Genomic DNA, 14142 nt, shown 5'->3' on the forward strand with positions numbered 1-14142 from the left:
TGTGAGTTCAACAATTTTAGAGTCAAAATTTTGGATCTTCTACTTCAAAGTTCAAACCCAGTTTTCTCCAAACATTTGGAATTCTGAAACTGAGGGTCCAAGGGAGTATGACATGACCAGGGCAGATGAAGTGACTGACCTTGTCAAATTTTATGGTCATGTAGAGTGTCAACACTTTTTTTGGGTAAATGTAGAGTGTCAACACACTGTGCAGGAATAAAGAAGAGACATTTGGGTTAGGACTTCAAGACCACACAATTCATGTTGTCTTCTTCTTAACCTGTGTGTTTAAAAATGTTTAAAACTTATATATGTTATACATCAGAAATAAACTAATTGTTGGGTTTATATATGGTAAAGACCTATATAATATATTTTTAGGGTTAAGAATCACACTTACAAGTAAATCCGTACAAAGAGAGGTGACCTTATCCTTTTATTTATAGGCTTTAGGGTTCTATATAAAGTATATAAACTTATTTTCGAGCTCATTAGATCCAACATTAAAGGTTTGGGTTGACTAATCTCAGGGTGAAGACACATTTAGTATTCGTATTCAAGGTTTAAAGTATCGGTATCCAGTATTGTATCAGTCAAGTGATTTTATAAGACGTAAAGTATCGAGTATTGTATCGTTCTGACTAATGTATTTTAATGCAATTAAATAGAGAGACGTATTGAGATGTATCATATCAGTTGTGTCAAATATAGATATGTATCAGCTAGTATGGTATATATCAGTTGTGTCAAATATAGATATGTATCAGCTAGTATGGTATGGTATCGTGAGATGCTTTAAACCGGCGAATTACAACACTTGAGAAGCAAGCGATTAGTGCTGCACTACTGCTCAAGGCTGAAGCAATCTGGATTCTTTAGGGCTAGAAAAATCGCTTCTGTGTCTAGGGACTGGCAAGAATCCTTCATTGCTTCTATATGTGTGATAGCCGATTGGCTAATGACCCACAAAGAAAGAAGTGATTGAAATGGTATCCAGTGCAGGGTGAACGATGGTGTATATGGAATAAGAAGATTTGAAGTGAACATATCTCACCTTCCATGCCTAACTTTACATGGGTGTGAATGCAGCCTCTGTACTTAACCGTTTCCTTCAGAAGAATAACCAGAGAACCAGGACATCACCCACTAATTCTATAGCCATTACCGAGTCCATCAAAGCTCACCTCCAATCTGGAAGCCTAAAAAAAGCCGTCTCAACACTGTTTGCTTCTCCTGTACCCGTCCCTTTTTATATTTATGGTCGTCTCTTCAAACTATGCGCATCCAATCTTGCAATTGTTGAAGCTCGGAAGGTTGAATCCCATCTTGTAACCTTTCATCCTAACCCGCCAACCTTCCTTCTCAACCGAGGCATTGAAGCTTATGGAAAATGTGGCTGTTTGAAGGATGCGAGGGAACTGTTCGAAGAAATGCCTGAGCGAGATGGTGGGTCATGGAATGCAATAATCACTGCCTATTCACAAGGTGGCTTTGCTGAGAAAGCATTGAAAATGTTCTCACGGATGAATAAGTTGGGAGTTACTCCTAACGAGATCAGCTTTGCTAGTGCACTTGGGTCATGTGCTGTGATTTTGTCTTTGTTTCTTTCCAGGCAAGTGCATGGGCTTATTATAAAATATGGCCTTTGCTGGAATGTGATTTTGGGCAGTTCATTGGTTGATGTTTATGGGAAATGCCGGATTATTGGGGATGCTCGTAGAATGTTTGACGAGATCCCTAATCCGAATTCTGTTTCTTGGAATGTGATTATTAGGAGATATCTTGAGATAGGAGATGAGAGGGAAGCAATCACAATGTTTTTCAAAATGGTCAAGGCAAATGTTAGGCAGTTGAAATTTACATTCTCTAATGCTCTTACTGCTTGTTCAAGTATCTCTGCGCACGAGGAGGGGTATCAGATCCATGACGTTGCAATTAAGGTTGGTTTTGAAGAGGATACTGTAGTTATGAACTCTCTGATTAATATGTATGCAAAATGTGGAGGTCTTGAGGATGCTCGTCGGCTTTTTGATGAACCTGGAACAAAAAATGTGGTTTCTTGGACTTCAATTGTGTCAGGCTATGCAGCAGGTGGGAGAACTGCAGAGGCAAGAGAGCTTTTCACTAAGATGCCTGAAAGGACTGTAGTCTCTTGGAATGCAATGTTGGCAGGGTATGTAAAGTTTTTTCTGTGGGAGGAAGCTTTGGATTTTGTCTTCTGGATGCGCAAAACTACCGAAGATGTTGACCATGTGACACTCAGTTTGATCCTTAACGTGTGTGCTGGGATTTCAGATGTTGAATTAGGGAAACAAGTTCATGGGTTTGCCTATAGGCATGGGTTCTTCTCTGATCCTTTTGTTGGCAATGGACTCCTTGACATGTATGGGAAGTGCCGGAACTTTAGGTATGCTAGAATTTGGTTCTTTGAGATGGGTCATTGTCGTGATAGAGTTTCTTGGAATGCTTTAATGAGTAGTTATGCTCGTCATCATCAGAGTGAAGTAGCTTTGGAAATTTTTCGGGAGATGCTATGGGAGACAACACCAAGTGAGTTCACATTCGGAACACTCTTGGCAGCTTGTGCAAATATCTTTACACTTAAACAAGGGAAGCAGATCCATGGGTACATGATCAGAAATGGTTATGAGATTGATCTTGTTCTCAGGGGAGCTTTGGTTGACATGTACTCTAAATGCCGATGTCTTGAATATGCCCTTAAGGTTTTTAAAGAGCCAGTTTCACGGGATGTGATCTTATGGAACTCCATGCTTTTGGGGTGTGCTCATAATGGAAGAGGTGCAGATGTTCTTCACTTGTTTGGGTTGATGCAGGAGGAAGGAATTAAAGCCGATCATGTCACTCTTCAAGGGATTCTACTTGCTTGTATTGGTGAGGGATTTGTTGATATTGGTAGGCAGTATTTCAATTCAATGAGTGATAAATTCTGCATCATACCTAGGCTAGAGCATTATGAATGCATGATTGAGCTGTTTGCTAGGTATGGTTACCTTGATGAACTTGAGGATTTTGTTGAGAGAATGCCATTTGACCCAACTGTAGAAATGTTGACTAGAATCTTTGATGCATGTCGAGAACATGAGCATTCAAGGTTGGGAGAATGGGCTGCACAACGCCTTAATGAATTCAAACCCCTAACTCCATTTCGGTTTGAGGCCTTATCTGAACCTGATTTGAAAAAGTTCTGATCATTGAATGCAGAAGCACAGAATTTTATTAATCATTGGTTTCTCTCAATGAGACTGTTGTTTTGTTCAGAATTTCTCAATGCAACAACACCGATGCTAGAGATAATTGTCATTCGTCAACATCTTCATGAAAAGAGGATCTGATTCTAACTTAAGAAAGGGGACTACAAACTAACAACACAGTCTACATTAGGGGCATTGAGATGACAAGGCCTTTCATACATGTGGCTGAAAGATGTATTTGCTTAGAAAACTGTCCTTTTATGCCAAAATGAACACTGGTTATTGAATGGTCTGCTGAGAACAAAGAGTAAACTAGGAAGCTTGCCATGCAAAAGGATGCTTGGACTTTGACAAAATGAGTCTGCAATAGTTAAATTGGTGCATGCATGCTCTACTGAGGTTGAATCTAGAATCTGCGGAAGAGAACATGGGTTTCTTGAAAGTTAAAAGTGTTTTATTCCTCGTTATCTTCGAGCTGAGCATTCTTAATTTGAAGAGTGACTGAAGTCAACTCGATATAGCCTTCACCAGTGGATATGCCAGAGATCCTGTTAAGTTTCACTTTTCTTTTGGATCAAAAGATATTACTGACTTGAGAGTGTCACGAAGTATTCACAAGATCTCTTTTTAACTCAATTATTTTCTTCCCCCCCCCCCCCCCCTCCCCCGCTTTTCCTTTTTGTAGGAATTTTTAACAGGTGTAAATCCCTACCAAAGCATTACCCAGAACAATGAAAATACATGAATATGATATACCTTGCCTTTGGGAGGCGGGGTGGCCAAGACCGAAGCGAGGACGGCCGCAGTGTGGAGACGAATCAAAGTGGATATTGAAGGGGGAAAAGAAAAAAAGAAAAAAAGAAAAAAAAAGAAAAAAAACAAAAGAAAGAAAGTGAGCCTACCAGCAAATGGCAGGCATATGAGCCCAATTTTGGATGGCAAAGTATCATTCGATACATTTGAGAAACAGTAATCCATTATAGAAGTATTTTGCATCACTGTGGAGGGAAAAATAAGAGATAGAGGTCAAACTAAACATAACACAAAAAACTGGATGATTTGAGTGTGATAGGAGAAATTTCGAATTTCAGCTTTCTATTACCAAGACATTTACCCTATGTATATGTATTAAAAAAAGAGAAAGAGTCGTTATTCATTCCATTCTTGAGTCACCAATCCAGTATCTTCATCAAGAATGAACAAGGAGTCATCATGGGGATAGGGTAGAAAATCTGCTTCCCTCATCTGGTCTGCTAGAATATCGATTACTTCATAGATTTCTTCTGTTTGACAATGGGACTTGTCTTCTGCCACAAACCAATGTCTAACATTTCTCACTTCAATAACACTATAAGCTACTTCCTTTTTCAAACTCCTCTCCTTCATGAGTGACCTCACCTGACGTGCATCATTCCATCTCTTTGCTGCAGCATAAATGTTTGATAGCATAACATATCTTGCAGCATTCCAAGGCTCTAGTTCAAAGAGAGCTTCTGCAGCCACTCTTGCAAGATCCAAGTTCCCATGAACCCGACAACCCCCTAGTAGCGCACCCCACATTCCGATGCGATCGGGGCCATGAGGTGCATTACTGATCAACTGTACTGCTTCCTCAAGTCTGTTCATTCGTCCCAGCATGTCGATAAGGATTGCATAGTGATCTGACCGTGGGCATACACCAAAGTCCTTTCCCATTATCTCTAAGAAATTTCGTCCTTCGGATACTAAACCTGTATGGCTACATGCAGTTAAAACTCCAAGAAAGGTTACATGATTTGGTGTTGCACTTTCTTCTGTCATCTTTTTGAATACCTCTAGTGATTCCTCTGCATATCCATTCTGAGCTAATCCTGTTATCATTGAGTTCCAAGATATTATATCCTTCTCAGGGATCTGCTCAAACAACATTTTAGCTGATTTCATATCACCACACTTGGCATACATGTCAATTAAAGCATTAAATATAAACACATTGGACAAATCACTTCTATCACCATTTCTAATAATGCACCCATGAAGCTGTTTCCCTCGTTCAATGAGAGCTAGATCTGCACAAGCACTTAATAAACCAACAAATGTGAATGCACTTGGTGGGATACCCTCATCCTGCATCTGCTCAAACAAATCCAATGCCTCATCTCCTCGCCCATTTTGTGCAAGTCCTGTGATTAGAGCAGTCCAAGAGATAGCATTCTTCACTGGCATCTGATTAAATATCGAATGAGCTTTATCCAGTTGTGATGCCCGTGCATAAGCAACTACCATTGAAGTCCATGAGACAACATCCCTTTCATCCATTTGACTGAAAACTTTATATGAAGCATCAGGGTCACCACACTTTCCATATGCATCAACCAAAACATTGTTCATTATAAGATTTATTTCCATGCCAATCACAGTCAATGCTCCATGGACCTGACGCAAGAGTTCTGGTGTCCCCAAGTTGGCACAAGTACTTGCAATACTGACAAACGTGTACTTATCTATCAACAGAGCATTGTACTGTTTCTGCATCCTCTGAAAGAAACCAATTGCTTGTTTGTGAAAGCCATGATGGCTTAATCCTGAAATGATAGAATTATAGCTAACAAGATTTGGTGCCGGCATTTCATCAAACAACTTCTGGGCTTTATCAAAAAACCCAAACCGACAAGATGCAGAAATGATTGTATTCCATGAGTGTGTGTTCTTGATTGGGAGTTCATCAAACGCAACAAGAGCACTTTCCAAGGAATCGCATTTGGAATACATGTAGATGATACGGTTAGCAAGAAAGACGTTGACATTGAGAGCAGTTTTGATGAGATGACAATGGATAACTCTTCCCAGCTTCAGATGTCGGGTTGCGAGACACTTCTCAATAAGAGACACATAGTGATGTACAGGATCAATGGCGTTGGCGCCGCCGTTGAGCATTACAACTGGAATGGTAAGAGCAAACTCCAAGAATACAGTTAAATGGAACACAAGATCTCAGTGGGACCCGCCACAATTGGGTCCTACCTGACGCCACCTTATTTGTGCCACGATCGACTAGAAAAGCAATCTCCTCTTGTCTTCAAACATTAGATTCAGTTTCTGTTAGATATTGTAAGACGACTCGTGATTATGAAGATGGTCTACAGATAATTCATGAATTCCAGAGACCAAAATGGACCTTGATATCCATGCCTACGTTCATCTGTTGCGATCATGCAACAATAGCCGCTCGATTCAACAAGGGAAGCAGCTCCATGTTCCTCTTCTCAAACTGGGATTACTTAATTCTGCGACGTTCATCGGCAACTACCTTTTGCAGTTGTATACGAGGTGGGGTAAGTTGACTGATGCGGAGGTTTTGTTCGATGAAATGCCTCATAGAAACTGCTTTTCATGGAATACTATGATAGAGGCCCACCTGAAATCTGGAAACAAGGAAGATTCACTTGGGTTATTTAATTCCATGCCCCACAAGAACGATTTCTCTTGGACAGCAGTTATATCGAGTCTGGTAAAATCAGGTGACCTTCTAACGGCTAGGAGGCTATTTAATGAAATGCCTGTCAAAAATGGGGTTGCCTGGAATTCAATGATTCATGGGTACGTTCGGCATGGATACCCAGAACAAGCTCTGAAGCTTTATAAGGATTTGTGCTCAGAGCCTCGTGAAATGTCACAGACTGATACCTTTGTTCTTGCAACAGTTATTGGTGCCTGTGCAAATGTTGCAGCCCTTGATTGGGGTAAGCAAATCCATACTCGCATCATCATCAGTGATGTGGAGTTTGATTCAGTGCTCGGGAGTTCCCTTGTTAACATGTATGGGAAATGTGGGGATTTAGATAGTGCGAATCGTGTTCTGAATTTGATGCCAGAATCAGATGACTTCTCTGCATCCGCATTGATCGCTGGGTATGCGAATTGTGGTAGGTTTGGTGATGCCAGAAGAATTTTTGATAGAATAAGTAGCCCATGTGTTGTGGTGTGGAACTCCATGATCGCTGGATATGTTGCCAATAATTTAGTAGGGGAAGCACTTAATCTCTTCACTAGGATGCGGAGAGATGGAATTCAGGCAGACCCCTCAACTCTGGCCAGTGTCTTGAGTGCTTGCATTAGCATGTGCAATCTTATCTACGGTAAGCAGATGCATGCTCATTGTTACAAAATTGGGGTTGTTCATGACATTATCGTTTCTAGTGTTCTAGTTGATATGTACTCCAAGTGTGGAAGACAAAATGATGCTTGCAAATTCGTTGATGAGCTCAAAAACTACGATACTGTTCTGTTTAATTCTATGATCACTTTATACTCCAATTGCGAAAGAATTGAAGATGCAAGACGGGTCTTCGAGACAATGCCTGTTAGGAGCTTAATCTCCTGGAATTCTATGATAGTGGGTTATAGTCAAAATGGCTGTCCTGTAGAGGCCCTAAAACTTTTCTGTGAGATGCATAGCCTGGATTTAAGGATGGACAAGGTTACCCTGGCCAGTGCAATCAGTGCTTGTGCTAGCATTTGTTCTTTGGACCTTGGGGAGCAGATCTTTGCTCGAAGCACCATCACTGGCCTTGAGTCAGATGAGATCATCTCCACCTCCCTCATTGATCTCTACTGCAAGTGTGGTAATGTTAAAAATGGAAGGAAACTGTTTGAAGAAATTAGAAAATTTGATGAGGTCTCATGGAATTCAATGTTGGTGGGTTATGCTACAAATGGTCATGGGATTGAAGCATTGAAGTTATTTGATGAGATGATACATGCTGGTGTTCATCCTAATGGCATTACGTTTACAGGTGTGTTGTCTGCCTGTGACCACTGTGGACTAGTCGAGGAGGGAAAGAGATTGTTCCATTCAATGAAATGGGAGTATCAAATTGAGCCAGGGATTGAGCATTACTCATGCATGATTGACTTGTTTGCTCGTGCAGGCTTCCTTAAGGAGGCAATGGATCTCATTAACCAGATGCCATTTGAGGCGGATGCTAGCATGTGGTCATCGGTGTTGAGAGGATGTATATATCATGGAGATAAAGCTCTTGCGAGTAAGGTGGCACAGTATATTATTATGCTTGATTATGTTGATTCTAGTGCTTATGTGCAATTAGCTAGCATTTATGCGACTTCTGGGGATTGGGAGAAATCTGCAAAAGTTAGAAAGATAATGCAAGATATGAAGATCAGAAAGAATCCTGGTCGCAGTTGGGTGGATAGCTGAACATTAAGTTTAATCGATGTGCCTTTAAGGGCCTTGGTTCATTCTGGACTCCCTATTTTTTCTCTATTATGCTAACATGGCGCCCTTCCCTCTTCAGATCATGGTATGGGATCCTGTTTTGATAATCTTACATCATGATTGGTGAACCCAGTAGTTCTAACTTTGTCTATGTCTCATGTGGTGATTTAGGCCTCGTTCTTTCTCAAATGTGTCAGACTAGAGAACTCAAATTTCCTCTCTGAAGAGATGCACATAATGGATTCAGTACTTGAAACTTGATTATTCAGATGATGGAGATCTTTGGCTTATGTTGGCCGAGGACTTACAGGCCAAAATTTTGTTTTTGGTAGCATTGTGAGCTCTGCATCATTCCTCTTTCTGGGAGATATGGAACTAAATATTCCATTCTGACTGATCTGCGCTTTTGAAAGTGTAAAATCAGATCTGAGTTGGTTTCTCCTTTAATGAGAATTTTGTTTTCTTGGTACTGGTTTCAGAGGATACTTTGGAACACCATGCCATAATCATGTGTTTGACTAGAAGTGGAGGCATGAATGAAGGGAATAATTCAAGTGGAATTTGGGGCAAGGTGAACAGAAGTGGAGAAGTAGGATCAAGAACCATGTCTTTCTTTCTAGTGTAAACTATATACACTGTCAGGGAGGGAAAGATAACTTTTCAATATTAAGATTAATGTAACAGGAGATGCAGTTCTGAAATGTATCTGTCAGCAGCTCAAGATGTGGGTTCAGACAAGGGGAAAAGTGAGGCAGAAATGTTAATAGGAGGTATTGTTCTTGTGATCGTCTGTACTAATCTTCTCTTTCTTTAAAAGATGGATTAATTGAGTACGGCAAAGGAATCCTGATGGATGCTTGGGTCATGCAAGAGTCAACCTAATGTACTGCACAAGTTATTGATCTATACAGAAGTTAAAAGCATTCTTATCACCGTGGTTACAGTGGCCTGGGGTTTATTTGGTGCACATTATTCTAAAAGGCCTTGTCAGCTGACAATCAGGGAAACAGAAGAAAGTGGTGGTTTCTATGACACTCATCTAATTTGCAAGAGGGGTTTCTCATAGTTATGAGTGGAATTGTGCTCGTCATCTTTATGGTTAAAGTTGGAGTCAGAACCATTGTAAGATCTAAACTGAAGATTGACAATGCCATGGAATGCACCGGTCATTAGTAAGTGGTTTCTTCAATGTACTATAGCATAACAAAAAGGACCTGCTTGCATTACTTTGGGAGACTTCGTCGTGAATGGATTTTGGATTTACATGACAAACTTTGATCAAGCAGCCAACTGCGCAGAAAAATATTGTACTTTAAGCTGCAAATGGAGAAAAACAAGAAAAAGAAACAGCAACTAACTTTCTCAGTGAGAATGGAAATTGATTAGGTCAGTAATGTTGGCAGTTTTATTGCTATGATGGGTTGGACCTGCACGTAGAAAGTATGTTAGCTCTTGAGGCATCTGCAGCTAGAAACTGGATTTTTATATCTTGTAGCCAGAGAATGAAGATGAAGGACCTATCTCAAGCCTGAAAATAGTACTGCAGGGAACAGACTTAAGGGAATATGAACGAGGCAAAAGTTCACTTCTGGCTTTGAATCTCATTCTCAATGAAAGAAAAGACTCTACATTACATTAAATCAAAAGATTCTCTATCTTGTGCATAGCAGAAACCATTGCCTGCTCTGCAAACCCTTCTGGCCATATGGAAGGATGATAATTAAAAATTCCAAACCTTTTGGATGTTTAGAAAATGTCCTTGATAGACCAGTTGCCAATTTTTTAACTCAAATTTTATCAGATTTCTCCCATGTATTTTGTTGCATCCACTAACTTTTTAGCTGTTTATGTATTGCCCTGACCCAGTCCCAGAATTTTTTAAGTTCTATTGGCCACTCTGTCAACTCTATTCACTTATCCATTTACATCCCTTGTTTTTGAGGATCACTACTTATAGATGGTCAAGACATGTGATCCCACATTTTCGAGAAGAAAATGAAGAAACTCTTTCTAATTCAGTGATGTTAGAACTTCAAAAGTTGTGCTCTCTGTTTCTGTTCAGTTCCTATGTTCTTGTGGCCATACAGGTGTGGTTGAGTAGGGGTGGTTTTAGTCTTTTCAATTCAATCATGTGGATCATACAGAACATGCCAGTGCAGCCTCCACTATACTCTGGAGCTTGATCAATAGAATTTTATTCCAGTGGCCCCGAAGTAAGCATGTTAAGGTCTCTTAATCTAGTCCCTCCAGTCTCTCTAAAGCTATTTTGTACAACCAATGGATCTTTTCAGCCACAAATCTTGTCTAGAATGTCTACTATGAATTGGCTACTTCAATTATTTTCATGTGATCCTCCAGGAAAAAAAGCAAAAACAAAGTGGAGTGGGTGAGAAGGGTACTAATTATTTGAGGACTAGAACATGCCCGAACAAATTCTTTTAATGGAATCCAAACACAAAGGTCCCTCAAGTCAATGATACGATTTGGATTGATCTAATATAATCAGAAAATTAAAAAAAGGGAAAAAATAATAATCTAAAACCATGAATATACAAAACTAAGATAGCAACCTTTCTTTCTATATGAAAGAGAACAATAAGAACAGACAGGAAGAGAGAGGTTTTAGAATCAATCAGTAAATCTGATTTTCGTATTACATTATTTCTATTTCCCGTACCTGTTCATTAATCACCTGACAAACCCAGTTCTAAACCCCGATCTTCTTCTTCATTTTGGACAATTTGAGTCATGTTGATGGAGAGAGAACAGTTCCATTTGACATACATGATTGATTCAAACAAGGCTTCCCTTGATACTTCTGCAAGAGCACCTACACCTAAGAACAATATAGGAGATGAATCTATAGACCAAGATGAAGCAAACCATGATGACCACATTTCTCCACCTGCTCTCTTCCCCAAACCCTTCTTCCCTCATTACATCCTCTGCACTCATTACACACTCACCAAGCAAGTATTGCAAGCACTTCTCCTTCCCAGAGAACTCATTTATCAAGAACCCTTCAAATGGATACTTAAACAGTGATATATAATGCATAAAAACCCAATACTTTGGCATTGCACTCTTCGGTATAAAATAACCAGAAAACAAAAAGAACGAACCCATCACCCCTCCAATCACAGAGTTCCCAACGATGAAATTCGGCATCAGGGCACTGCAACACACCACAACCGAATTAGCCGTGTAGAGAATCAACCATATCAGTAGCAGAAAAAACATGAAAGCCGTGAAGCTCGGGTTCAGACCCACAAGCCAGTACAGAGGAACAGAGAACAGAAAGGCCAAGATAAGCAGAAATGGCAGAAAAACAAGCCCATTAGCAATCACATAAGATGAAACTCTGTAACTCCCACTTGATGTCTCCTTCATGAAAATCTCCCTCTCTTGCAGAAAGATGGGCAGAGCTTCTGTGCAGCAAGACAGTAGGAACGTCAATAGGAACGCAAACAAACCAACCCTCTCTTCGGCACCTGAGAAATCATCTGTGAGATTATAAAATATGGAGCCCAATACTAGCCCCGCAATCAGCATCTGAATCGTTCTGCAAGCAAATAGCTCCTTTGTTCTATAAACATTCTTGGAAAACCTGTGAGTTAGTATAACCGTCTCTTTTAATCTCGAATTAGCAAACTTGTGAGGAAGATCAATTCGAGCATTTGCAAGGGAGCCTTCGAAGAGTTCTTGCAGAGTAGAATTACCACTTCGAATTCTCGGCCGTTGTGACAGTTGCGATAGTTGGAGTGTTTCCACGGCATCGACGGCAAACTCAACGACGTTAACTTGAAGAGGTAGCTGAAAACCCATGGAACGCAAGTGCAGGCTCAGCTGCTCCACTGTGCCGTGATGTAAAACTGTGCCATCAGCAATCAAGAGGATAGAGTTGAGCAGCTTCACTATTCTGAACCCGGGTTGATGGATGGTCAGGATTATGGTCCGACCGCGTGTCTCGGCCATGGTTTTCAACATGTCTATGATTTGCAATGCTGAGGTGCTATCAAGCCCTGAGGTTGGTTCGTCGAGGATCAAGACCTTGGGGTCGTGGATTACATCAACCCCTATAGACACGCGCCGCCTCTCACCGCCGGAGATGCCGCGAACCAGATCATTGCCTATCCTGGTTGATGCAACGTGGGTCAAACCCAGCTCGTCTATTAGGGACTTGACCCGGGAACTCAACTCGGCCGGTTCAAGGTTAAGCCGGAGCTTAGCACTGAACATGAGAGTTTCTTCAACGGTGAGAAGAGGGAAGAGAGAGTCTTGTTGGGTTACGTAGCCGGAGATTTTTTTGAAGCTGGCTTTGTCCATGGGTTTTTGGTTTGCGAGGAGCGAACCTGTCTGAGGAGTGATTCGACCGGCGAGGACTTCTAGAAGTGTAGACTTGCCGGCACCGCTTGGACCAACGATGGCGAGGATCTCCCATGGTTTGGCTCTGCAAGTAACGTTCTTGAGAACGTGACGGAACTCTGGTTCTTTGGTTTCTGGTTCGAGCTGTTCTTCGTGTTCTTCGCTGCTGCTGCTGAGGATCTTAAATGGGTATCCAAATCTACTTCTTTGGTGGGTGTAGATCTTGTAGTTGACGCCCACTGCTTCTATCTCACAGCCTTGTTTCTTCATTGAAAGTCCTTTTCCTTGTGACTCTCTGTACTTGAACATCTTAAACTCATGAACTCCTCTCCAGACTCTCTACCAATCGGGTTCTCTTCTATTCACGCAATGACCATTGTATCCTTACATGGTTCACGTGCACCTTGTCCTTCAAATCTGTTTTTGGAATTCCGGTTGTTACGTATTATTCACGTGCACTTCTCGTTGCTTTGTTGAGTTGGTGTTGTAGCATGCATGCAGTTCTGATCTGTACTCGTGTTTACCTTCCCAATGGTATTTTCTAAAGAAGACGGGGCCAAAATGGTCATTACGAATTGTGCAACGAATAAGGAGGAGGCCGCGACCGTAGTGGTCCCACTTAGATTCTGACTGATAAATCACATGAAACACTGAAACCTTATTTTAGTGGCCAATATCTCTCGAGGAGATTTCTGAGTGCAAATGTCCGGCCCCACAGTTTTCTTAGTTACCGAATAAGCCCTTACGACCTGGATACAGTACCAAGGGATTGGGTCGACTTTGGAGTCCGGTCCAGCCCCAGATTCATATTAAATAGTTGGCCAGGTCTGGGTGGACCGGATCCCCAGGTAGGAAGATGAGGTGGCACGAATCTTTCTTGTGAACAAAACCAGATAGAGAAGAAGCTTTACCTAAATCCTCAGCATTGATGTATCCACCTGGCAAATATGAGGAAATTTGTCTGGACTTGATAAGAACCTCCCGTGAACTCTAGCTAGTGGGCCCACCTGGCCCAGCCCAAGAATAAGTCCAAATGACACTCAATATTATTTATTTCTCAATGGTAGTTTTTATTTCTTGTGGTGGTTGACATTCAAAACTGTAGCATATCCTCAAGCCCGTGAGTCCACTTCTATCAAACTTAAAGGAGCCCCAAATTCCCTAATGCCTTCTTCAACCACTCGTTGTCTTTTCTCCAGCGAATTCCCATTCTTGTGTTGTCAATCGAATATTTTGTTAGTTAAAAAACCGGTCAAGTTTAACCACATTTAGTGCCGGTCCAGTGATAGGTTCAATGTGTGGTCCAGTGATAGCGACTGGGTCAATTTCCGAAAGATTATGGATGGGTTT

General features: G+C 41.1%; 3 protein-coding genes and 1 pseudogene across 3 annotated transcripts; 2 read left to right on the forward strand and 2 right to left on the reverse strand.

The window, feature by feature from the left end:
* Positions 1-817: 817 nt before the first annotated feature.
* Positions 818-3839, forward strand: LOC149008921 (Tetratricopeptide repeat (TPR)-like superfamily protein). The gene has a single exon (XM_089164448.1). It carries the CDS (start codon positions 1074-1076, stop codon positions 3207-3209), a length of 2136 nt encoding a protein of 711 aa, XP_089020574.1. The 5' UTR covers positions 818-1073; the 3' UTR covers positions 3210-3839.
* A 281-nt stretch (positions 3840-4120) lies between these two features.
* LOC149008922 (pentatricopeptide repeat-containing protein At2g22070 pseudogene) lies at positions 4121-6153 on the reverse strand (annotated as a pseudogene).
* Positions 6154-6248: 95 nt separating this feature from the next.
* Positions 6249-9162, forward strand: LOC149008923 (Pentatricopeptide repeat (PPR) superfamily protein). Its single transcript, XM_089162186.1, has one exon. The coding sequence runs from the start codon at positions 6364-6366 to the stop codon at positions 8407-8409; it is 2046 nt and encodes a 681-aa protein (XP_089018312.1). The 5' UTR covers positions 6249-6363; the 3' UTR covers positions 8410-9162.
* Positions 9163-9358: 196 nt separating this feature from the next.
* On the reverse strand, positions 9359-13195 carry LOC149008924 (ABC transporter G family member 5-like). Its single transcript, XM_089162187.1, has one exon. It carries the CDS (start codon positions 13099-13101, stop codon positions 11221-11223), a length of 1881 nt encoding a protein of 626 aa, XP_089018313.1. The 5' UTR covers positions 13102-13195; the 3' UTR covers positions 9359-11220.
* Between the last annotated feature and the right edge of the window lie 947 nt (positions 13196-14142).

Source organism: Hakea prostrata, chromosome 7 (assembly GCF_041222555.1).
Source record: "Hakea prostrata isolate BN-2017 chromosome 7, UWA_Hpros_2, whole genome shotgun sequence".
Taxonomy (NCBI): Eukaryota; Viridiplantae; Streptophyta; class Magnoliopsida; order Proteales; family Proteaceae; genus Hakea; species Hakea prostrata.